The sequence below is a fragment of the Colletes latitarsis genome, chromosome 1 (genome assembly GCF_051014445.1).
Source record: "Colletes latitarsis isolate SP2378_abdomen chromosome 1, iyColLati1, whole genome shotgun sequence".
NCBI lineage: Eukaryota > Metazoa > Arthropoda > Insecta > Hymenoptera > Colletidae > Colletes > Colletes latitarsis.
Genome location: NC_135134.1, coordinates 45262881 through 45287067, shown reverse-complemented (window position 1 = coordinate 45287067; position 24187 = coordinate 45262881). Strand labels below are relative to the sequence as shown.

Here is a 24187-nt window from a genome sequence, read left to right as displayed (position 1 = left end):
ACATTTATGTTTCGAGAAAGAACACGCAAATTATCTCGCGTGTTTATATAATCATGTGTGAAAAACACGTGTCTCTATAATTAGATTAGGATCATCCTACATGAAAGTGAATTTTAATCTATGCAAAAGTAGTTATAGTATACAAAAAAACGCCGTTGTAAGGGAGCCAATTTTTAATAAAATAAAATGAAATTCAACTACAGCACCGTATGACTTCCCTCATAAAAATATTCGTAAAGGTGAAAAATTTCATTTTTGCAAACTGTAGTAAAAAATGTACAAAATTTTAGATCGATATCTTTATTAGTTTCTGAATAAAGCTATTTTTTTTCATCAAAAAGGCATCTCAAAAAATTGTTAAACGCAATAGCTGTAACGACAGTAAATATTGAGCAGCAATATCGAAATGGATATACACTGTCGTTCATAAATTATGAGGACACTTGGCTGAAACGTTGTTAATCTTTGGACTACTATAACTTCAAGAAAAAAGTCGTCCAATAATCTTCCGGGTGTCATTTTAAAGGTTGAACCTTCTACTTTCACATTCCTAAGTTGAATTTCCTTGAAGCTTCTTTTCCACTGTGAAGCGAGTAAGAAAGTGAAGATGGTTTTACTCTAAAAAATATTCCAAATTCAAATCGCCCTTAAAAATGTAAAAAATTTTTTACCAATCTAAAACTATCATGGATTTGATGATCAATGTCACATCTTTACAACTTCTTCGAAAGTTGATATACGAATTTTTTTTACAACTTAACAAATTATCCAATCTTAGCACAACACGTTTCACTTTGCACATTTTCTCGATACAAAAGAAGTACATATTTTACATTTTCTACCTTATCGATACTATAAAATGCAAAAATGAAATTTTTTACCTTCTCGAATTATTTTTAGAAAAGAAGACATGCGGAGCTGTGATTCGATTTTAATTTATTTCATTAAAACAATTTATTTGTTATTTTATTAAATTTAATTCAATCGACAAATTGAAAAATATTTGAACGCAACTTTGATTTCAAACCAGCAAGATTAACGCTTAACACCCACTGTGCTTACGTTAGGCAACTACTTATCTAAACTATTACTCGCAAAATAGAAAGAGAAAGGAGATTTGCGGTGGTGTTTCGACGCAACCAAATAACTAGGTAGCGTATCGAAGAATGCTACGAAGTATAGTTTCTACTAAACACGACGATCAACAGCTGTATAAAATTTCTATGTTACAAGCTCTTAAACAAAAAAATATTTCAATACCGATTACGAAGAAAATACAATTCTTTGAAACAGTGATAAGCTAAATCCATGAAGCTGTAAAAGTAGTTTGAAATTTGTTGACAACATTTCGATATTTTAGAAAACAATCTAGTGAAAATGTATGCAAATATGGGGATTGAATAAATGATTTCTAACGTGCCTACACGCTTACAATATGTTGCCAACAAAATGGATACACCACATAATATGAATTCGTAATTAAAATCTTTTATTTTTTATAAGTTTAATGTGTCTAGTACCCAAATCCTTTTGTGATAGACTATACATAGATGTGAACGTAATATTTTGAAAATATGTTATCTGTGGTCCAGACTTTCAAAAAATATAAAAAGCCAAAGATCGTTTCTTTTGAAATATCTAAATGTATATGTAACTTTTTGACTAACAATAAATTTTCAAGTTTGAGTTCCCATCATACTAATACAGAATTTGAATTGCACGATGCTCAGAGGATCCATAAGATGAACCAATGATCAGATATCTACCCAAGATTTTATCTAGAGCTGAGTTTCCAGGTTGAATTGCTGAATCAGCGTGTCCACGTTGCAAAACTCATATGTCCTGATACGTTAAGAGCTTCGTATTCTTTGTACGTAACAAAGTTCGTATACAATGGTACATTAAGTGATAAAAATACTAACAAAACATTTAGTTTAATTTAAAAAAAAATTAAAGATAATATTCAACATTTCTGCAAGTAATAATTCTAAAAAAAAATTCAAGCCATTTTTGTACAAACTGTTTGCATTTTCAGCGAGTTAAGAAATAATTGCGCGTATAGACTTAAATCAGACATACTGTACGAGGCAATTTTATAACGTGTTGATATTTCGAGTCACACGCTTTCGACTTCCGTTCCAACTAATTGCAACGTATCCGGACATCTAATTCGCAAAGGGTTAATCCCTAACAGTGGAAAATCACTCGCCAATATTTCAAACACGCGACAAAAGGATACATTGAAACAATATCGTTATCTTTTGTTGTATTCATACACTTGAATCATCAAAAAACAAGGCTAAAGCTTCAAAAATGATATACATATGTGTAATTGTTATCTCTGAGATCACGTTTCACAATTGCAATTATACGCCTCACAAATACGCGATTTTTACGATGGAATTTTACAAAAATTTTACAATTTAAAAAAAAAAAAAATGATAACCAATATAGTAAAACATACAGCGGGCAACAAAAGTAATTTATAAAATGAAAGTTTCATTTTACACGAAATAATATATAATCGGTTATAAAATAGTAAATTATCTTACTAAAGTAAATATCTTTTTATTTAATTTTGTAATAACCACAATGGCGACTATCCTGCAGTGAACATTCCGTGACTGTATTTTTTAATTGTATCATCTATTCATCCATTCATAATAGTTTTTATATTTTGGTTATCTAAATGAAATACTTTTCTGCAGTAGAGTCATTGTTTATGCCGTTTTATTGTTCGCTAACTTTTGTAACCTTTACAAATTGTTAGTAGAAATAAACAAAACTGAATCACTCTCAATATATTTATAACTGTTGCAAATTATTAGGGTGTATCGATGCTATGTCTTACTTTAATCGTAGATGAGGTTGAATGTACGTTTGAATAAAAAAAATGTCACCCTTATCCGTAATGACGTTTACTTACTTTTGTTACCTACTGTACACTTTTGAGACGAATGTACAAGAATTAATTACTGGCGCATCTCGGCATCGAGCTCGGCTTTATTGGTTGTCCTGTGCATTATGCAATTCTGTCCGCGATGGCCTTTACGATGAACAGACATTACTCAACGAGACGAGACAGAGGACCTTGACAACCTCGGTAAAATCTTAACCTAATAGCTAACAATTTCTTTCATTGCATACCACATTGTAGTAAAATGTGAAACCATAAATTACATTCGCAATAACCGAAATTCCCTAAAATTGCAATACTATATGAATAAATGACACCCGGAAGTACCAATTGATGTTTTTGCCGATAATTTCTTTTTTCAATTTTTAAAATGGGCATACACCATCAATTTTATCACTGGCAACCATCAAAATATCTACTAACACGAATCAAACTTAACTTTAACTTTTATTTTTCATTTCGGAATACGTGTGAATCCTGTTTAAAAATAAGAATAATTACGGTGACGTTTCCGAAAGTGCGCGACACTTCTATTTTATTCCTTGCGTTATGGACAAAAATTACGTTCATCTCTAAAGATCATCGAACAAAAGAGGCAAACTACAGCTCTGAACTCACACAACCCTGCTACTATAGCTTACGCCACGTGCTGCCATGAACGCATACGTATAGGCAGAATTCGAATCGGAAAAACTCTTTAACAAAGGCCAACTGCATATAATTGACAAAGGAAACAGTTGTTCAAAATGACGCCTTTTACGATATATTTCGAAATCATTAAAATCGGTGAGGAGCCATTCATTCGAAAATTTCACCATAATTACTTACTTGGTGTCGACCTCCTTGAGTTCAATAGTTTTAAAGTATATCAAAACTGAGATTTCACGAGTCTTTAAGAGCAATAAATAATAGTTTAGGTCTGGATTCAAGACAATAACGAATAAAAAATTTTAAAAAACTTCAAAATGACTTGTAATTACTTGTTTTTTTCCCATCTTAGCTTCTCATGTATGTCATTTGTAAACTAGGTGTAAGCTACATTTATGTTTTGCTTTGCAACATTCAGTGACCTTGTAAAACCCACGACCCTATTATCAAATGACTATGACGCTTCAAGATCATCAAAATTAATGATGTTGTTAATATGGTAAGTAGTTATCTAAATTACTACGATAGGTATTGGTAAGAGTAACTATTGTACGATAATTATTGATTTTAAATGATACGGTAGGATCATTGATAAACACTAATAATGCATTAATATATTTTAATAAATACAAATTTCCAACTGTACCCACCCTGATGTGAAAAATTGTAAAATAGTTATTATAAATTAAATTTCAAAGTTCAAATTTTCACATCTAAATATACAAATAAATATACAAGAAAATAATAGAATCTAGCATTTGTTCAGAATCGATTCTTTAACACGTTCGTTACCACGCGTCACACGTCTACGACGTGCCAATTGTCGTGGGAAACCAACGTCACATATATGTGACAGCGATGATTGACTACTTTAAATTCGTATAAACAACTGAAGAAAGAACTATAGATCAGTGTCCCAATATGTCTGATAATACATTCAGAATATTCAGTCGGTCCAGTTAATACATTTTATATTTGCATATAATTAAAAGTATGCACTACATTAAGTAAAGTTACTACAAATGTAGCGTAGTTTATGGTAGATGATTTTTCAATTGAATGGCGGTAGCAAACTTATTAAATATGAAAATGTAAAAAATGGTTATACATTAAACTACGTATCACTTTTAAATACCGTCAAAATTCGACATACGTTCACACACGTGTACACTGTGCACCTTTATGGTTGCTATTGTCCGTTTGAAAAATATAGAATAGGTACGCGAGTCATACCCCTGTGACACATCAACTGGTACGCCAGTCGTCACCTGGCAAATGATTACAGACTCACGCGACATCTCCTGAAATCCAATGCAAGTATCTCTTCGGACAATGTTTACTTTACATTCAGATTTATTTATCGCGAAAATCGTACATTTCTTTTGCTTTTTATGACAAATGAAAAATATACACTAACGAAAACATATTGATTAAAATATCACTTAAAGAGCGTTTAAACGAATCAACCTCTTTTTAACAAACGAATGTCGTGAATGCCGACAGTCGAGTGTAATACTATCTGCAAGAAAAGCATCGGTCTCTGCACGTTAAACATATAATCAAATATGAAAACATTCGATCGCTCGGAACAGACGATTGCCGCGAACAAAACGTGACATTCAACTTACCTACCACCGTGGACATTTTCGTCTTGCGTGCTGTTCTACGTCTGGTCCAAGTTTTCTTTTGACCGTTATGTTAGTGATGGTAAGAAACCGTGACGATTGAGTGCATGTTTAGCGGTGTGATTGCCCACTGGCGATCCTATCCAATCTTGTTCTCAACATACGAAGGTAACACACCAAGTCTCGGAAGTATCACCGTAGAGAGAATTGTACGCCTGTGTGGCGCGAATACTTTGAAAAAACAAGGACAGCTATTCGAATGAATGGACACTCCTCGTGCTTCGCAAACGAAAAGACCGCTCGTCGAAATTATATAACCTCCGTGGCAGCAAAGACGATATGATACTGGCAAGACGATGTTTTCGTACGAGTTAGTAACCACGCGGCCCGGCAATACCACTGCTACTACTGTTACTATCGTTAACCCACTCGTGTGGTAAATCGCCTCCTTTTTGAAAGGCTGTTTCGGTTGTCAAGTATCAGCGAATATTTTTACACATTCTATTCTTAAATATGATATTCACATTCCGCGATAAATTACGTTAAACACATTTTAATATTTAGGCGCACACACTTAACACGCATTCTGACAACCATATGCTCTTTGCAAAGATAATCTCGTAGCGTGATACACAGATAGCACAATTTGTCTACCGACGAATATTAACATGCACGATGTAAAAATAGAAAACTTTTCGTCGGGATTCAAATTAATTTGTTGAAATGTTTTTAAAGCAAAAAATTAGAGGGACCTCTCGTCGTGATACTTCGAAGCACAAGATTACGAGGCAGCCTTGAAAACACCACCTCGTGAAAATGACGATAATACTTTTAATGATACTATGCACAATTCAGTCGTGTTTCCGTAAACTTTTGTATACTCATAATAAAATTATAGTTTATTATTTTTACTATTAGTCAAATGAGAAAGAAAAAAAGAGAGCGAGAAATGTGTGTACCGTGTGGCTTGATTGCCACATGTACACAGACTACGCGCAACATACAGCCGAACCCAATGCTCGGACGTTTTCGTAAGTCTTCGGCAAGTTAGCTATGCGACTCGTTTCATCCTATTCTCCTTCTCTCTTCCTTTCTTGGGTTCTTTCCCTATTTTCTCCTCGAACACTTCTTCGTACATCCTTTCACACGACCCATATATAACTATTATTCTTACTCCTGCTTCAATTCGCTCATTAAACGATCCTTAATTTAGTACAAGGAAACTGTTTCATAAGATTCAACAGATTGCTTCCCCACCCATTCTTGTTTGCCTTTATTTATATATGTATCATGCATATTTTCTCCACTGATTTCACATCGTGAAATTACGATTTCGATTCATAGAAAATTTATCAATGTACAAGAGTAAACAAAAAAAAAATAAATAAATAAACTAGAAAGCACATATCTAAGAAAAATATGACTGGCACAGGAAGTTCACTGATTACATTGACGTGTTTTAATAACAATGTCACGTGTTTTCAATGAGGTCATCTCAAGATCGACTTACACTTTAAATTATCAACACTGAGTAAAATTCATAGAAAGCAAAAGTAATTTCTGTCAGGTATTATCGTAAAACTGTTAACTGCCTATTTAATTTATACTATTTGCAATTTGTTAAACTAAATATTCTCAATACTGTATTCACAAGCATATATTTATGAACAAAATATTACGATGAAATTCCATGTCGCATTTTATGTAATGTTCTCTGTCTTCTAATTAATTAAAAAAGAAAATGTATGTTCAACAGTAATATCTCAACTTCTTAATAAATTATTCAACAGAACAAGTAATATAATAATTTGATAAGCAATTAACTACGCGAAATGTAAAACAAGAAAAATTGGGAACCACATGAATTCAATATATCGGACAGTAGTAGAACTCGCATAATTACAATGTTCCTTCCATGGCTTCCATAATTCCATTAAGTTAGTTTTCTTGTACGCGTTTAGCGGTCGATTGTATCGATATGTAATAACATAAAGCAACTTTACAAATTACAATACATTAAGGAAAATGCATGAACACGAAAGGTAAGTGAATTATTTAACATTAAAAATATAATGTTATAAAAAAAAAAACCAAATATTACATTGGTATTGTAAATTTTGAGATTAAACCATAAATTGCACAATATTGCTTTAATCAAATTATTTAAATGAAAAAGTTTATAAACATATTGCTATACCAATTGGCATACGCATAAATATTTTCCTTTTTCAATGAATTTGTTCGAACGATTCAAGTATCATCCATTTTTTTTTTTAAATCCTCGTAATTCAAGTATATAATTAACGAACAAAAAACAGATAAATGAAAAGTAAATGCGCCATTGTAGACATTTTTACAGAAATCCTCCTAATGGACATCCACATGGACCGCATGGTTGTCCTAACCTCAAAACATAACCTCTATTGGGTTCAAGTATGCAGTTAATTTTAACTGCATCGAAAGATATATACGCACATACGTATATAAAATGAAATATATACGTATGTATACAAACATAGAATGAATATCGAAAACGTATACTCGAGATGCGAAGAATATTAAGCAAACGAAATACTAAATTAGCAATTTATACTCACCAGCATTCGGAACAAAGCGCGGTGCGTTAGCCGTAACCACGGTGCTGTAAGCTTGGGGCGAATGAACACTTTGTTGATTGACGTTCACTAGAAGTTGAGGTTGATGCTGAGGCGGGTTATGGTGGGGCTGTTGCGAATGATGATGATGATGGGGCAGGTGGTGATGCTTCCCTTTCGTCGGCATGCTCATCGCAGGCGTAGGCCTCCTTTCTTTAAACTCTCCACTATCTTCAAAGCTTGTTGCCTTATGTGGCTCTCGGAGGTCCTCATAGGTACGTTCTTTTCTCACGCACGTAGGTAACCGTAATTTTTGTCGCAAGGTTTCTTATTCAAACAAACTTCGCTGAGAAATCCAACGTACACAAAATGATGGTTAGCGTTCGGTCACCCGTACGAAACTGATGGCACGTTTACACGCGCGCGCACTTTAGACCTGACCAATTCATGCACAACACTTCGTATCCTGTTCTTCTACGCCACTTATCTTAAAATAACACTGTTTTCCTTTGTGTTCGCTGGTAAATTGTACCTACGTTTGTCCTACACGTCGTCTTTGTCCGTTGGTTCATTCGACTGAAAGTGTTTACGCTCTTATCACTTTCTTTTCCAAGATTCGCGCGCGGTTGCAGTATTCAACTGCGCACGGTCACGTACTTCTTTTCGTAGTACTAATAGATTATTATCGTCAATAACCGTACGCCGTACGCCGTTCTACCTGCCTAAAATGTTGCGTAAATTGTCTGACAAATAGTAGATGACTTGTTTTCGCGTAAGAAAAAAGAAGCGACTCGCACCATACATTGAGCACAACCACAGCACGCCTTTCTTCTCATTTCTTCGCGTCTAACATTCCTTAATGGTGATACAAAAATATTAATTCATTAAACGTTTTACAATAGAAAAATTAAATATGAAAAAAAAAATCATTGATAAATAATCAATTTTCATTAAATGCACATTAATTAATCCATATGAAAGGTATATACTAGTTTTTTGAAACGATATAATCGAATTTGTGGTAATGCAGTGAACAAAATCATGCAGCAACCAATCACATGTTTAGCACGAACTATATAATGAACATAGAGTCGATCAAGTAATTGTTTCATTGGTCATGTTATCTAAATTCTTATACAACTATATAAATAGTAACATGTCCAAAACTGTATGAAAAAAATTAAAAATCCTTTAATAAAAAGTTTTTAAATGTTTCTGCATATTACGATATTTTACGATTACTGTTTACGAATGATTTTATTTATTGTTCATACTTGCCATGCGATGAATAAAGCTATAATTAAGCTACGTAAATGAATTTTACTACACTTTATATTAATAGATAATACATTATCCAATTATAAAATATATATAGGTATTAAGTGTTCCATGCTACTATAAATTTAGATACGATGTGATTACATCATTGAAACAGAATATATTAAAAATTAAATGTATTTATTGAACATTTAATGTAAAATTTGAAATAACAATCATATACAAATGTACAAGCTTAACTACATGTGTAATATTAAAATTTAGCACATAAATATTGTAGTCAGTATGTAAAGTCACACCTTATCTACCTTTACGTACCTTTACGTATTATGTATATTCTTTTGTACCGTAATTATGTCAACAGTTTAATATATTCAGAAAAATAAGTTACGTTAGTATATTATAATAAAATATAATTCTAAACTATCATTATATTTCTACGTCTTAAAATTACACGATAAACACACGTTAATGAAATTCTTGATTACAGAAGCCCAATCGGCAAGCTTGTAAAATAAATATACATTAAAGAAAGAAATACGATAAGAGTATGGAATGATGTAAAATCCTTTTTTGCAAAATTATCTCGTCGTATATATTTCCAACTATATTATTAAATTTATTTTATTGTAACCTCGTTTTTTATTCTATCATCAAAATTTACTTTTGTGTCTTCTCTGTTCGCCATAACTATTCCTATTTTACGATTCGAAAATGAGTTCTCACGGCAAGTTGGAAACTGAAAAGTTAAAAAAGAATTTAGAGACTCAACTGGATAGACTGGTGCAGCAACTGCAAGATATAGAAGAAAACCGGTATAATAGAAAAATTATTTTTCTCTGAGATTCGTTCAATATTAATAGTTTTGGATTTTATAATATATATATATAAATTTATGAAATTCTGCTTTTAATAGAAATTTATTAGATGCAACTGCTTATGAAGAAGCTATGCAACTTACAAAAGAAGATTTGCAAGAGTTTAATGAAAGTTTGCAAAGAATGTTATCTGGCAATACAACATTAATCGATGAATTGAGTGCAATACAATTGGTATGTTCTAAGCATATATATGCTAATTTTATAAACAATTTACAGATTAAAATGTACATAGTTATATAAATACTAAATAATATGTTAGTTATAATATACTCCCAATTTTGAATAAATAGGCAACTCAAGCAGCAATTAGTGAAGCATTCAAAACACCTGCAGTTATAAGAATGTTTGGTAAACGAGAAACAACACAACTTAGAGAACGTTTAACACAAATTGATTATGATACAAAACTTGGGAAAATAAGCAAGGAGTGTAGCGATCATCAACGTGGAGAGGTATTAAATGCATTAAGACAGCTTGGAGAGAAACTAGAACCTCAAGAGTTACAATTATTGGAAAAGTTAAAATCTAGTAACATTGATACAACAAGTTATGTGCAAGTAACTGAAAGTACAGACAAAGGTCGAATGGCTTTAGCAGTAGTAGGCGATGAAGTTCGAACTACTCAAAATACTTAGATTTATGTCGTATATATTATACATATAATAATTTGTAATTCTTTATGAAATTTACTTTTTATCAAAAATTCAATATTTCACACAAAGGAAAATAATAACTATAAAACGAGATTTGTTGAAAATATCATTACACATATCGATAAACAAATTTTTATCTAAGGACATATAGGGCTACATGGTATATTTTAATTTGAAAGGCAATATTTTGTTTTTGTGTAAAATTTTGTATACAAATGTTGTACTTTCTAATGTTTTAATGTTATACACATATTTTATGTTATATAATTATCAATCTTTTTACTTCGATAAATAAAATTTTGATGTGTATTGTAAAGTTACAAATAAAAATTCAGTATGTAATAGTGAATGTATTCATAATTTTACATTTAATATGTCTTATACATTGTGGATCAAATAAGTATTTATCTCTAGTTGTATTATGCAATTGTTATTAATATAATATATATAAAATATGTTTTCAATTCATTTAATTGCCAACTTTACGTAAATTATTTATAAAAATAAAGAATCAAATAAATTAGTTTACGTATATTATATTTTAAATCATATTGCTGTCGTCAATATGTATAGATACATAATCTATACAAATAGACATTGAATTAATATGCTAAAAAATTCAAATATAATACTAAGGACAACCATATTGCAATAAAAAAGTATTTTTGGTTATTGGTATTTATTTCACATTACGGAGCTTTTTAAACAGACACCAGTAATTAGAAACTAGTTTTTTAAATATATTCATGTTTTTCTTTTTTACAACAAACCAAAAACAAAAAAGAAAAGATGCGAATATGTCAGTCAGCAGATGTCAACTAATGTTTCGTCTAAAAATGCTTTACATCGGATAATAAAAATTTAAGAAATGTCTAAAAAGAAAATTATTTGTTACAAACCTATAGCATCTCTTAAAAACATGCATAATTATTGGTTTTCTGTACTTTGAATATCAAATAAAATAAGGTTCTTATTAATAATAATTCAGATTTTATAGGAAAAATAAAGACAGTCTTTAAACATTTGTTTTTATACATATTAGAAACATTAGCACTTAAGGAGAAAGTTTACAAAGACATGTCAAATTGGTGTCAAGAATATATTAATGTGCTTCTACAAAGTATTTTCTTTTTACAAACACAGTAATTGTTTTAATTTTTTCCATAAACTCATTAGTTGATGAGAATATTTATTGCATCCATTATTAATTAGCGTTTACGTCTGCAAACTCTTTTATGTTCACGTTGCCAGTGAACTTGTTGGCAATCAGTACTGCAGTATGCAGTATTCCAACAGCAGTGGTATATTGCTTCAGCTTCACAGTTATAACACTGAAATTATAACATTTACCATAATACATGTATAAAAATTATATGTATAAGAAAATTATTAAAGAATAATTACCCATTGTTTCTTTTTTATTTCTGATATAATTTGTTGATGTCTATCTGTCAGTTGTCGTAATTCTTTAGCATGTTCAGCTTGTAATTCTTCTAATTCTTTACATTTTTCAAGTTCTAATTCACGACGTAATTTTTCTAATGCTGTTGTAGTAGGTTGTTCAGAAGTTCTGCGTTCTCTTTTTATCTACAAAATATTATATTATAAATTCGCGATATCGTATAAATAAATACACAATGATTGTATGTTTGTAATGTGAGATTCAGATATTTTTACCTTTGCAGGTATTGCTTCTGTTTGTATTTGTTCCGTTTGGACAAGAACACACTTGGATCTTGGTTCTTGAGAACTAGATGTAACCATATCCTCTTGTGAGCCTTCTTTCTTCAAACCTTGAGGACAGGTACTAGATATTTCTCTTGCAGGTTCATCTTCTGCCACGGGCAAACACGGTACTTGTCTTTCTTCGCTGCCAGCTTTATTTATTGCCGATTTGTCTTCATTTTCTTTTTCCTCTTGAATTGATGGCAGACCACTGTGACCGTCTGAGCTGAGACGTTCAACTTTAACTCTTAAGTCCTTAAAAACTTGTATCGCAGGATTAGAATTGTTCGCCGTATTTTTCGAATCTGATGAAATATTTCGGATTTTTGTCGGTTTTGGACCCTCATTATCGTCGCTGATGTCCAATTCCCCGATGCTCTTGCCCAACTTTTGCAGCAAATTTTGATGATGCTTCAGTTCTTCAAATGCTCTGTTCCAAGCAGTGGATCTTTTTATCTATGAAAGGTAAATTGTGCACGCTTTAAGAAAATTGATTTTCTTCTGATTGCACAATGAAACACAGTGGTCAGAAATTAGTTGTACACTTTAGGCCACTGTATGTGCATACCTTCATTTCTTTCCACTTTCCTTTTTCCGAAGGCTATGCAAGAATTCGTTGTTAAGATAATAATATACCTAAGTGCAACAACAATTTCTAAATTGCTTTCTCTCAACTGTTCTCTTCTATTGTGTCAGTGATACAATACACTGTAAATGGCGTGTAACCTAAACCGAGAATTTCATAGTGTTCGCGTGACAATTTCGCGTGGAACGCCCGAAGATTTTGTAACTTATCTTTACCTGTAAACTTTGCAGACTTGCAGTAATCGGACGAATGAAAACTTTTTCGATGTTGGCACGCATGTGATGACCTCCGAAAAACCGGACATCATAAATGTTGCCATTAACTTGCATTACTTTCGCTGGCCAGTATGGGTATCCCTTTTGCTTTGCGTAAACTAACTGATGAGATGGATTACAAGGTATACAAAACCACATTTTCTCAGATTTTTCATTTGATATTCTATAACAATCAGCACAACGTCGTATTTCTTGAAGGTCGTAACAGCAATCTTGATACATCGTGAGACCCATTTCTCCAATTACACTATGAGCTACATATACATATTAAAATTACAACATTACCATTAGTTATATACAAAAACTTATATCTTGCGATTACATACCCCCATGATACACAATAATATTATGTAAAATATTATGTGCATCAGCTTCAAATTCAGCAAGAGTAGTATATTCGTTTTTTTTAATTTTTGAATCCATTATTGCCAAGTCCATATGGTGTTTTATAAGAACACCTGGTCGCCATGCATCTTCACCTTCACTGATCCAAGTTGGTCCTGAATATTTATTAATTGGTGTAATAGGATCGTTGTTAAAAACGATAGTGCGATTTGTAATTTCTGGTGGCAATTTTGCTTTCAAATGTCCACAAGTGAAGCTTAGAATGTGGTTGAGATCAACTTTGTCTGGGTATGTGTCGTTATTTATACTCTGTAACAATTATTTTTACTTTACTGATATATAAACATTAAAAGATTAATTCTAATATTATATACTTACTTCGCAGAAATTACATATTTTTAATTTAACATTACTAGGCACATGGCATTCAGAGTGGTAAACTCTGTAACACTGTTGACAGCATTCCATTATTCCTGCTTTCTGACATTTACAACAGTACCAGTCATGACCATCGTTAAATGTGATATCTGTTGGTAGTTTATAACTTTCTTGTTCTATACCATTCTTGGTTGGTACTTTCTTTAAATGTACAAGTCCGTCACCGACTGCTTTGTTTAATTCTTCCTGAGCTTCTTGTTCAGTAATTCCATAAACCCGAGCTAGGTGACGTACCATACGTTCATTACTAGGTAAACTTCTCTGATGTACAGTTATTTTTATGGCATCCCATATTCGTTGTGTCATGAACGGATCAGTTTTTCGACGTATAGACATTGTCGTAAATAAGCACTAGAACATACAAAAAATAAATAATGAACTAACATGTAATTAATTTAGATAAATACGTTTGTTGTAACAATTCCTTCCTGATTATCTTTACAGAACTACAGATTTGATCAATGACTACAAATAAAAAATATGTATCTTTTTTAGCAATGGTAAAACTATCTTCCAAAGTTTTAACCTTCTGATGCTACCTTAAAAATTATGATATACAAAAAGGTCGTTTAAAAACATTTTACATGATTTTTTAAAGGAAAAACATTGTGTATATATAAAAAAAAAAATTAAATATACTTACAACTAATTGTGAATGCAGATTAAACAAAGTTTACTCATTGTTTTGTGGAAAATGTTGAAGAGTAATTTTTTAAGTTTTTAATTTATTTTTACTGGTGACATTTTCCAACAAAAACTATAAAGAATTTAATAAAAAACTTTCTTATTTCCCTAATAGTTTTCAAAATAACATTAAGAGCTGAAACTTTGGAGGGTAGTTTTATCTCTTAAACTTGAGTTACTACTGCCAAAAGAGAAAACATATTCTTTATTTTTGGCCATTCTATAAACCTAAGAAATATCATCAAAATTGATGAATAAGCAAGGGAGTCACTTTGTGAATGTTTGTAGTTAAATGCGTCTATTACAATTTGTATTACTTAATAAAATTGTACATTAGAAGTGCTAAAATTTGTTTAATAAATACAAAATATTCTAAATGCATGAGTATTTTATTCTGCAAATACAGTCAGTACCTGCATTTATTGGTGCATAGATAAATAATCAATGTACCCTCATACTCTGATATTGTAATATCTAATATGTGTAACAGTTACTTAGATACCCCCATATTTAACATAATTTATCACTGTATAATACCTACATGCAACAGTTTGTCTAAACAGTCCTTTTTTAAACTGCATGAAGCATAAATGTGAATAGTTGTACTTCTCAAAACTGGCTTATGAACTCTGCAATTATAATACAAAATACAAACAAAAGCACAAAAAGTTTTAAGTTTTGAGTTGAGTTGATTATTAATGTGTTGTATTATGTATTTTATAGTTCTCAGTGTAGGAGCATACACATTATTGTTGTCCAGTTTTATTACAATTGTGATAATGTTAAGGAAGCAATTTAAGCACTGGATTTATACACCAATATATATTTTCTCAATATCTGATGTGTTATTCTCTATACTTACATCAAGTATACTACTTGTAAATTATGTGGAAAATATTGCTTATTTAGATCATAATAAATCATATATCTTTCCTTTAAATAACAGTATCTGGCACAAAGAAGATGATAATGAAAAAAATGAAGAAGATGGATTCAATAGGATTCATGAAAATTTTAATAATATTATAAATCAAAGTAATTTTAGTGTAACTTCTAAATGTAACATTATAGATGTAATGATAAAGTATGGAATATTGTTTATTCCATTTACGAATTCATTTGTTTCTTTATTGATATTCTCTGTTCAATGCAATTTGAATGTAATTGGTTTTAAAAATCAATGTTTCAAATTTCTTGAATCTGAAGAATGTGTTATGGAAAAAACATATGAAAACAAGAATACTGCAAATAAATCTAAATCACAAAATGTGGAAAAATGTGAGACAGTTGAATATGATAAAATACAATTTGATTCAAAATCTAACTTAACAAAACACACAAATATTTCAACAGTGGAACAAAATAAAAGAAAGTTCTTGCAAGCTTTCAAGTGTGATGAAATGAAGAAAGATAATAAAAAGATTACTAGTGTATTTGTAATAACCCAATGGATCATACCCATTTTTGTTACAGGAATTCTCTACTTAACTGAATATGACAAAAAAAGTTACATTAAGAATGCAGAAAACACAAAGTGTTTGATTGAAAATAATTTTTTTTTTTACAATTGTCATAGCAATATTAAATTTATAAACATTCCACAAAATTATTCTGAAATATATACAATACCTTTATACACGAATTATATTGATAATCAAGATTTAGTAAACTCGCTCAATTCAAATAATACACAAGTGAATGAAATAGTGTCTAAAGTACAAACAATTATTTATTCTGTATTAAATGATACAGACAATGTATCAAATAATATTTACAATGCAAATCATTATAATACCTCTTTTTTGTTTGATACAATGAAAGATTTGCAATTTAATACACATACAACTATTAGAAATTATTATAATAATAGTATTGTTGATGTTAAAACAAATTCAACAAAAGATACATTGATCAAAGAGTATGAAAACTCTTATGATATAATAAATACTAAGAACAGTACAAATTTAATAAATTATGTACAACCGAAGAATAATACAAATGGCTATAATGAAAAATTATTATTATTTAATCATTTAGTGTTAAATTCTTCAGAAAACACATTAATAAAAAAAGAGAATTCAAAAAATGAAATTACAAATATCACTGAAAGATTAGAATCTGACAAATTTTATACAGATAATTTTCAACCTACAGAAGTTCAAACTACTGCGAATGAACTTGCAGAAGTAACTATGCAGCATAATGCATCAATAATAACTAATGATGAAATATATATTGAAATACTTAAACGTATTTATAATACAACTATGCAAAATAAATTAAATAAAAATCAGCAATATAATAGGAAACAGCAGAAATATAAAAAGACAGAAGAAAATTTTCAACATAATTCTACGGTGGACCATCAAAATATGCCATCACTTATTGAAATTACTATTTATCAGAATGATAATACATCAAAAATAACTTTAACACATATATGTTTTATATCAACTCAATTTTTAAAATTACATTTACTTGTACTTATATTTGTAATATACTTCTTGCCGATTTTATTTTCTTCAATCTTACAACAATATGGCAAACTAAATTGTCAAATTGCTTTAAACAGATTAAAAGTAAAAAATGAAATGTTATTGATTAAATCCAATGTCAATTTTGTTAAAAATATTAATGATACAAGTTTCAATAGCTTTGTAGATTATAAAGAAGTTTCTGAAACGAAACAAGATGCTATGCAATCAAATGGAAATTTTGAAGAATTGAACAAAGATTTGAATGTATTGGAACAATCAGAAACATATAATGAAGATTCCAACAATGATAGAAATAAACAATATATGAGTACTGAATATGATAGAAAAAAGATGTACTTAAAAATGGTAAAACAAATGGAGAACGATTTACAGCTTTTGAATACTATAAAAATATCTTTATTATCCGGAATATTATTATGGACACCTATATTTTTGGAAGTTTTATTTAACGTATTCACGCATTTATATATACCTGAATGGTTTTTAAATATCACATATCTAGGTGGTATTGCGTTTGGTATTTTACGAAACATATTTAATCTTAAAATGATAAAACTTCAAGAAATTGATATAAGCATTACAAAAACAAACAGCATTTATCCTATTAAGTGAATCATAATTAAACATTATATTTATTTATACGATTATTTGCAGATTTGATTTTTAGGATATTTAATTGTAACTTCGTATTAAAAATTCTATGTAACATATATTCGTAGTTTTGCTTATAAATGGCGTTACAGTAGTCCATTACCATTAACTCTTCAAGTATAAAACTACCAAAACTGTTGCTGTTATTATGCAATTGAAATTTATTTTAACAAATTACTTCGATTGTAACGATATCGCAATAGTGACGAATAAATACTTTTACTTTGTCAATATTGCAATTTCTTATTATTCTGTAATTGTAATTACAATCGCTAGACTTGATAAAAATCTAAATTTGCTTACCAAAGCTGACGCACAAACTTGTAGTTCATGTACTGTTACTTTTGGTTCATGAATAAAAGTTTCAGAATAAAATCACGATTAATTGTCAATTCATACTTTCATGTTTTATAACAAAACGTGATCAAGATAAAAGAAAAACTTTTGTCGACGCCCGAAAGCAATAATAAGACAATAATTAACGTTAGAGACGCACAGCTATATTATACGTATCGCGCACGTCATAAGTTTAACCTAACCCTAAAAGTGCGCGCGCACCTTATAATTCAAAATTTTATACCATCAAATTTAACTTTCGTAATAAAACAATAAAAATTATACATAAGTTTTAAATTTATATACTACTAGAATAATTACGAAATTAACTGTCAGCAATTATTATTGTTGAACTTCGCACGACTATCACTCTGTTAGTACTCGTGAATCAAATTATCACATATACAAATAATTATCATATTTTTATGTTTTATTTAGTTATTATATTTATTCTTGTACTTCGCAATAATAATAATGTAAAGGAAAATTTAATTGGGGTTGTATGATATTTTGCTTGAAATATATTTATACAAAATCGTGTACTAATTTAGAGTTGTTGCATTTGAACATAATCGAATTATATTTAATTGTTGCTAAATATCGTTTCATATCTATTATTACGCTTGAAATTGTCTATAGGTTAAAGAAAATATAAAAGCGGAAATTATATACATAGATACATTTATACTTTTCAATTACATTATTGATCACTAATATATTTTCATAATGGATATGTAACTTATAAATAATTAATTGTAATAATACGCTACTTATAATTATTTATTACTAGTAATTATAAAGCACATTAAATAAAAGTAAATAGAAAACATTATTTTTCAAAATTACAAAGAAGACTGAGATAAACCAATTTCTTCCTGTAACTTTTTTAAGATTTGAATGCCATCGCTCCAAGGAAATATGCGAGCCTTTACTTTTGGAATTTCATAATTTTCAGTACCATTTAAGATTTTCATGAGCATATAATCTTTACGTGGAAATACTAAATCTCGTTCAGAAAGACGTAAAATTGGACATAAATCGTTTTTTCCGTCTCCAACATATACTATTCGATCGAAATGTACTCCTTCATCGCGCCGTTTTTTTATGTAAGATTCTAAGATTTGTCCTTTGCACAAATTAACAGTACTTAATTTACAAAAATCTTGAACGTGGTACATATCTAGTCGTATTACACCGTTATCATCGAGTTTCGCGGGATTTGTGAACACTTGAGCGATAATATGATCTAATTTTTTACTTTTTAACCAATCACTAATGAATAATGTATTTGAATCACTAATAATAATAATTTCATAGCCATTGGAGTGTAATTCTCTTAGAAGTTTTTCAATACCCGGTACAGGAGGTATATTGACAATAGCACGTTCGATTTGTTTTATGTCGATGTAATTGCTGTGTAGCAATTCGAATATCTTCGCCATGTATGCAATCCAACCGCTAGAACGACACAATTCCTTCACGCTGTCTGTTAATTTTTCCTGGGGCAACAGCTTTCGAGCCACGACGTCGGTATTGTCATTGGTAATCGTATGATCAAAGTCGAATGCGACGAGTACGGAATGCATCTATTAAAATGCAAATACATTACAAAGACAAGTTGTTTTAATTAAATAAACCATTATGATGAATCTCATATGTGTTTGAATTCGAATTACTCAATTTAAGTATTCCCGCAAATATTCGCCCTTTTTCCGGATAACTCGAGATCGCCGAACAATGCGTACAGCCCTGTACATTTGTATATTTCTTACCATTTCTGTCACTATATGTATATTTTGTTGTACTATTTTTAATGCTTGCGAGAGGTGAAATTAATGATCTTATCATTAACAAAATAAAAGATTATATAATAATATAATCACATATTTCAATAAATGTATATATTATTTTAATTCCGATAATGATATCGATACACTGTATAAATTATATACGTTACTTACTGTTGATAAAACTGTCAAATATTCACGAAATTGTAATTATGATAGTATATAGTGTAAGAGAAATTAAGAATAGAAGTGAACCCTCAGACAGGTGTCCGGTGACTGTCTCTTTTAGGTTAAGCGTAACAGAGATCATAAAAAATAGTACATATACATCCCTCAAGTATGTATCATATATACACAAATACATGACTTGTAGTAATTATAAATTACATACCTATGTTACCTTTATAATATTCCATTCAATTCTTAAATTTACTTTTATAAAATTATAAAAAATTGTCTATTTATTGAGAACATTGCTATAATATTTGTTGTTATTTAAGCATAAAATTACTTAATTTATACATGTATAGTATGTATTTACTAGTTTTTAAATACGTAAGCTTATTTAAATTTGTTTGCATACAAGAAGTTTCACAATATCATCAAAATATTTTTTAAAGTATTTAATTAATATATATTGTAATAAAATCAACTGGTCTATGTCTGATCATATATATAACAGAATCAATAATTGCAATTTATTACATTTTGTGTGTATCACATATAAGAAAGAAATGTACATATCACATACAAGTTGAATCACTATTGTCATAGGATATCGTTTTGTGTACAAAATATTTTTATATTTTTTGCAGAAATGTATTTTTTAAAGAATTTTTTAAACAATGTAATTTTATATGTTGTATTGTTACAATATAACTTACTGTAAATTCAATGCTGGTTACATATTTTTAAGAATCGTTAAAGTTTATGAATAACAGAAACAAAACGTGTCTTGTCAGTTCACAGTTGTCATCACTTGTCACATGTGCCACACTGTATGAGGTCTGTGTGGCCAGATTTGGCATAATTGACTGCATCGACGACGACACTAGTAACGACGAACTTCCTTAGCGTCTAATGGAGTATGAGACTTTAAGCATCATGCTTAGTAAAACGCATGCGTAGAAATGTGAATAATACGTTCGAGCAGTGTGGCCAGATCTGGCATAATTGAGTGCATCGACGTCGACATTAGTAACGACGAACATAACTTACCGCACGAGCCACATGTTACGCTTATTCAACACCTCATGCAACTTCGTGAATGGGAGCCCTTTCCTTTGTCAATTATATTTTTATATAGGATTGCAAATATAGGATGTTCAGTTTTATTCCGGAGTTATTCCGTAACAGAGATGTTCAGTCTCTGAGTTATTCAGTTTTTAAGTGTTGTTCCCAAAGATGGGATTTTCTTCGTCTTCAAAGAAACCCGGGTTGTCCTTTGACCGCTGTTCGTAAAACATTTTTTTGACCATCTTCGGAAATCTTGATTGAATGTAAATTTTCAGTTAATTTCTTCATTTCGCGTCACGGTCCGTCTTGCTTGGTGGTTGAGGGATAACTCCCGCGAACTCCCCAGGGGGCTCCAGTAGTGGTCAAGCAGGACGGACCATGGAGAAAGACCCAGATGACATCGTGCAACTTTGATAGACGAATTGTCCATTAAAATGAAATTAAATCATCATTATTTGAAATAATGGAATACTTATAGATATATAATAGAATTTCTACATATTCTCCACCAAAATACGCGTTGTTTGCATTTTAAAACATTAAAATCCTCCAATCCGTTCAGAAGTTATAATGTTTTAAACATACAGACATTATAACTTTTTGAGGTGCTGACCTAGCGTAACATGTGGCTTGTGCGGTAAGATATGTCGGCTTTCCCCATCACTCCGTTGGACACTAAGAAAGTTCGTCGTTACTAACGTCAACGTCGATGCACTCAATTATGCCAGATCTGGCCACACTGCGTTCGAGTCAGTTTAAATATGATATATGTTTACATTTCATCTTGTAGAAGGAAAATATATTTATTCAATTTATTGATACATTATTAAAATTAAAACTATGTATACAAGAGATACTGAAATACCGGGTAATGATTTGGAGGACGGAGACTTCTTCTTCTCGATAAAGGTACAAAGATATTTATACATAACCCATAGATACATACTGATTTATTATTAATCGATTATAATAGTAATAAAAATAATAATAAATCTTAATAGAAGTATTTTAAAAATAAAATTAATAGGAAAAATATGCTTAATTCAAATTTTAAAAATTTAACATAATTGATGAAAGATAATTATAGCATACTGTAATGTTTGTACATGTGGTATTAAAGTAACTACTTATTGTTCACAGAAATGTTCTTTATCACAGAATATAGATACATTTGATCCATTTAAAGATATAGATGATGATGAGGAATATGGTTTGGAATATCATGTGATAAATGCATGTACAATGGGCCACCTACAAATTATTCACAAATATCTTCAATGTAATTACCTTACATTCATGAATTATAATATCAGTAATTTGTAGTTTAAAAATTAGAAAATGTTTTGTTAATAGTTTTTTATAATTATATCTAGCACATGATGTAAATGAATTTTTGCATACTGGATGGACCCTACTTTTATATGCTGCATCATATGCTCAAGTAGATATAATTGAATATCTTATAACAAATAAAGCTGATGTTAATAAGCATAAAGGTATTATATTTTCATTTTCTAATGCTTTGTTGATGATATTTTACAATTTTAAATAAATAATGTATTTCAGATGGATATACACCATTAATGGCTTTATGCAATTGTATTGAAGGCACAACAGAAAAACGTATAAAATGTTTAACATTACTCATAAAAGCAAATGCTAATGCAAATACTAGTAGTAAACAAAGGTAACAATATATAATGTATATTTAGATTTTGTATTTGCATCTTCTGTAATTCAAAAATTATAATGTTTTGTATAGACAAACACCTCTAATGTATGCTTGTACATCACAGGAACCAGAATTTATACAAGAATTAATAAAATGCATAAAAAATGTTAATTTATGTGATAATAGAAAACAAACAGTAAGTTTTGTAAACCATATTAATATAATAATGATCCATAAGAATGCATATATTTGATCATTTATAGGCTTTAATGTATGCAGCTATAGCTAATAAACCAGATACAGTTAAAATATTATTAGAAAATGGAGCTGATGTTACATTAACTGATTACCGAAATTTAACGGCTAAGGATATAGCTTCTTTAAAAGGACATAATAAGGTAAGTTAAAGTATTAGTATAAATAATAAAATAACGTTTATGTAATTATTGTAGGTTCTGTTATTGTTAGACTTTAATGAAGAAGAAATAATAAATGTTACTGAAATATCAAAAATATATGATTGGAAGGATATGTTTCCATCATTAATCAGTAAAAGTGATCAGACCATAGATTGTGATGTGTATACAATTTTAAATGGGATGGCTTTAGGAAATTATGCTCATATTTTCCAAGAGACGAGTCTTAAGAATTTTCTAAACTTAACTGAAAATGATTTGTGTCATTTAGGAATAGAAATTAGTGCGCATAGGATACAGTTTCTAGAGTACCTCCATAAATTTCATAGAAAAAAGTGGAGCATACATAGTATTGGTGCTATTGATAAGTCATTACCCTATACGTATGTTTATTATATGATATTACAATTTTGTTGAATTGATTAATAAAAATTTGATTTTGTATTTTCAGGATATATAATGGTGTAGTTTCTTTAGGTACAGTAGCTAAGCAGCTTGCAGTTATAGGCTCCAGCTTTCAGTATGTTCATAACAATTTAACAAAAGCATACAATGAGAATATATGTTTAACTACAGAACAAATATCTAATTATACGCAAGAACTTAAGAAAGTCCGAACAACTCTTGGTCTTCTTAAAAAAGAACTTATACAATTAAAAACACTTTCTAAAAGGGTAAATATGCAATTACGTACTGTATACTGAATTCATATTATGTATTGTATTTAAAAAATGTCATTTTCACTAATGTAGATTGAGAAGGAAAATAATATTGGTACTCCAGCAACATATATAGGCCCAAAAATATATACCTCAAATTGGCTAATACCCTTGAGTATTATAGCAATTATGGGAATATACATGTACAGGACAGTGTCTATTCAGAAATTAATAAATATTTAATGAAAATATGATTTCATTTACTATTATTTTCATAATAATG

At 29.9% G+C, this 24187-nt stretch overlaps 5 protein-coding genes across 11 annotated transcripts in view; 2 read left to right on the top strand and 3 right to left on the bottom strand.

The window, feature by feature from the left end:
* Positions 1–8422, bottom strand: part of Eif4g (eukaryotic translation initiation factor 4 gamma) — a 52201-nt gene extending 43779 nt beyond the window's left edge. For 2 of the 4 annotated variants that reach the window (XM_076765131.1, XM_076765140.1), the window contains exon 1: positions 7788–8421. In XM_076765131.1, coding sequence (XP_076621246.1) covers positions 7788–7977 — 190 coding nt within the window. In that variant the 5' untranslated portion in view covers positions 7978–8421. Of the gene's footprint in view, positions 1–5193; positions 6173–7787 lie in introns of those variants that run through there. The other 2 variants (XM_076765160.1, XM_076765150.1) reach the window with 2 other exon arrangements.
* An 829-nt stretch (positions 8423–9251) lies between these two features.
* On the top strand, positions 9252–10945 carry LOC143341875 (protein LZIC). Its single transcript, XM_076765251.1, has 4 exons — positions 9252–9453; positions 9553–9877; positions 9979–10114; positions 10234–10945. Exons 2-4 carry the CDS (start codon positions 9777–9779, stop codon positions 10576–10578), a joined length of 582 nt encoding a protein of 193 aa, XP_076621366.1. The 5' UTR covers positions 9252–9453; positions 9553–9776; the 3' UTR covers positions 10579–10945.
* A 441-nt stretch (positions 10946–11386) lies between these two features.
* LOC143342202 (zinc finger MYND domain-containing protein 11) lies at positions 11387–18387 on the bottom strand. Of its 3 annotated transcripts, XM_076765860.1 has the most exons (9): positions 18102–18387; positions 15191–15278; positions 13906–14316; positions 13509–13836; positions 13123–13436; positions 12890–12922; positions 12274–12777; positions 12001–12183; positions 11387–11927 (listed from the first exon to the last, which is right to left on the bottom strand). In XM_076765860.1, the coding sequence occupies exons 3-9, from the start codon at positions 14299–14301 to the stop codon at positions 11805–11807; spliced, it is 1881 nt and encodes a 626-aa protein (XP_076621975.1). In that variant the 5' UTR covers positions 14302–14316; positions 15191–15278; positions 18102–18387; the 3' UTR covers positions 11387–11804. The 3 variants fall into 3 exon arrangements, with proteins under 3 accessions (XP_076621975.1, XP_076621966.1, XP_076621984.1); XM_076765851.1 differs by lacking the exon at positions 15191–15278 and having other exon boundaries at positions 11388–11927; positions 18102–18385; XM_076765869.1 differs by lacking the exons at positions 12890–12922; positions 15191–15278 and having other exon boundaries at positions 11392–11927; positions 18102–18381.
* A 198-nt stretch (positions 18388–18585) lies between these two features.
* Positions 18586–20959, bottom strand: LOC143343929 (pyridoxal phosphate phosphatase PHOSPHO2). 2 transcript variants are annotated; one of them, XM_076769385.1, is made up of 2 exons: positions 20806–20959; positions 18586–19720 (listed from the first exon to the last, which is right to left on the bottom strand). In XM_076769385.1, the coding sequence occupies exon 2, from the start codon at positions 19718–19720 to the stop codon at positions 18977–18979; it is 744 nt and encodes a 247-aa protein (XP_076625500.1). In that variant the 5' UTR covers positions 20806–20959; the 3' UTR covers positions 18586–18976. The 2 variants fall into 2 exon arrangements, with proteins under 2 accessions (XP_076625500.1, XP_076625595.1); XM_076769480.1 differs by lacking the exon at positions 20806–20959 and adding an exon at positions 20096–20224.
* Positions 20960–21926: 967 nt separating this feature from the next.
* On the top strand, positions 21927–24155 carry LOC143343745 (uncharacterized). The gene is made up of 9 exons (XM_076768989.1): positions 21927–22066; positions 22298–22436; positions 22531–22653; positions 22724–22844; positions 22920–23025; positions 23093–23227; positions 23282–23628; positions 23697–23919; positions 23998–24155. Exons 1-9 carry the CDS (start codon positions 21998–22000, stop codon positions 24145–24147), a joined length of 1413 nt encoding a protein of 470 aa, XP_076625104.1. The 5' UTR covers positions 21927–21997; the 3' UTR covers positions 24148–24155.
* The last annotated feature ends 32 nt before the right edge of the window (positions 24156–24187 follow it).

Excerpts from the sequence above, each read along its gene's own strand:
- LOC143343745 (XM_076768989.1), top strand. The coding sequence starts at position 21,998 with ATGTATACAAGAGATACTGAAATACCGGGTAATGATTTGGAGGACGGA. Across the intron at positions 22,067-22,297 it reads ACTTCTTCTTCTCGATAAAG|AAATGTTCTTTATCACAGAA; the intron begins GTACAAAGATAT and ends TATTGTTCACAG. Across the intron at positions 23,228-23,281 it reads CTTTAAAAGGACATAATAAG|GTTCTGTTATTGTTAGACTT; the intron begins GTAAGTTAAAGT and ends TAATTATTGTAG.
- LOC143343929 (XM_076769385.1), bottom strand. The coding sequence starts at position 19,720 with ATGCATTCCGTACTCGTCGCATTCGACTTTGATCATACGATTACCAAT.
- LOC143342202 (XM_076765860.1), bottom strand. The coding sequence starts at position 14,301 with ATGTCTATACGTCGAAAAACTGATCCGTTCATGACACAACGAATATGG. Across the intron at positions 12,923-13,122 it reads CAAGTCTGCAAAGTTTACAG|CCTTCGGAAAAAGGAAAGTG; the intron begins GTAAAGATAAGT and ends ATTCTTGCATAG. Across the intron at positions 12,184-12,273 it reads CAGAAGCAATACCTGCAAAG|ATAAAAAGAGAACGCAGAAC; the intron begins GTAAAAATATCT and ends AATATTTTGTAG.
- LOC143341875 (XM_076765251.1), top strand. The coding sequence starts at position 9,777 with ATGAGTTCTCACGGCAAGTTGGAAACTGAAAAGTTAAAAAAGAATTTA. Across the intron at positions 9,878-9,978 it reads CAAGATATAGAAGAAAACCG|AAATTTATTAGATGCAACTG; the intron begins GTATAATAGAAA and ends TGCTTTTAATAG. Across the intron at positions 10,115-10,233 it reads AATTGAGTGCAATACAATTG|GCAACTCAAGCAGCAATTAG; the intron begins GTATGTTCTAAG and ends TTGAATAAATAG.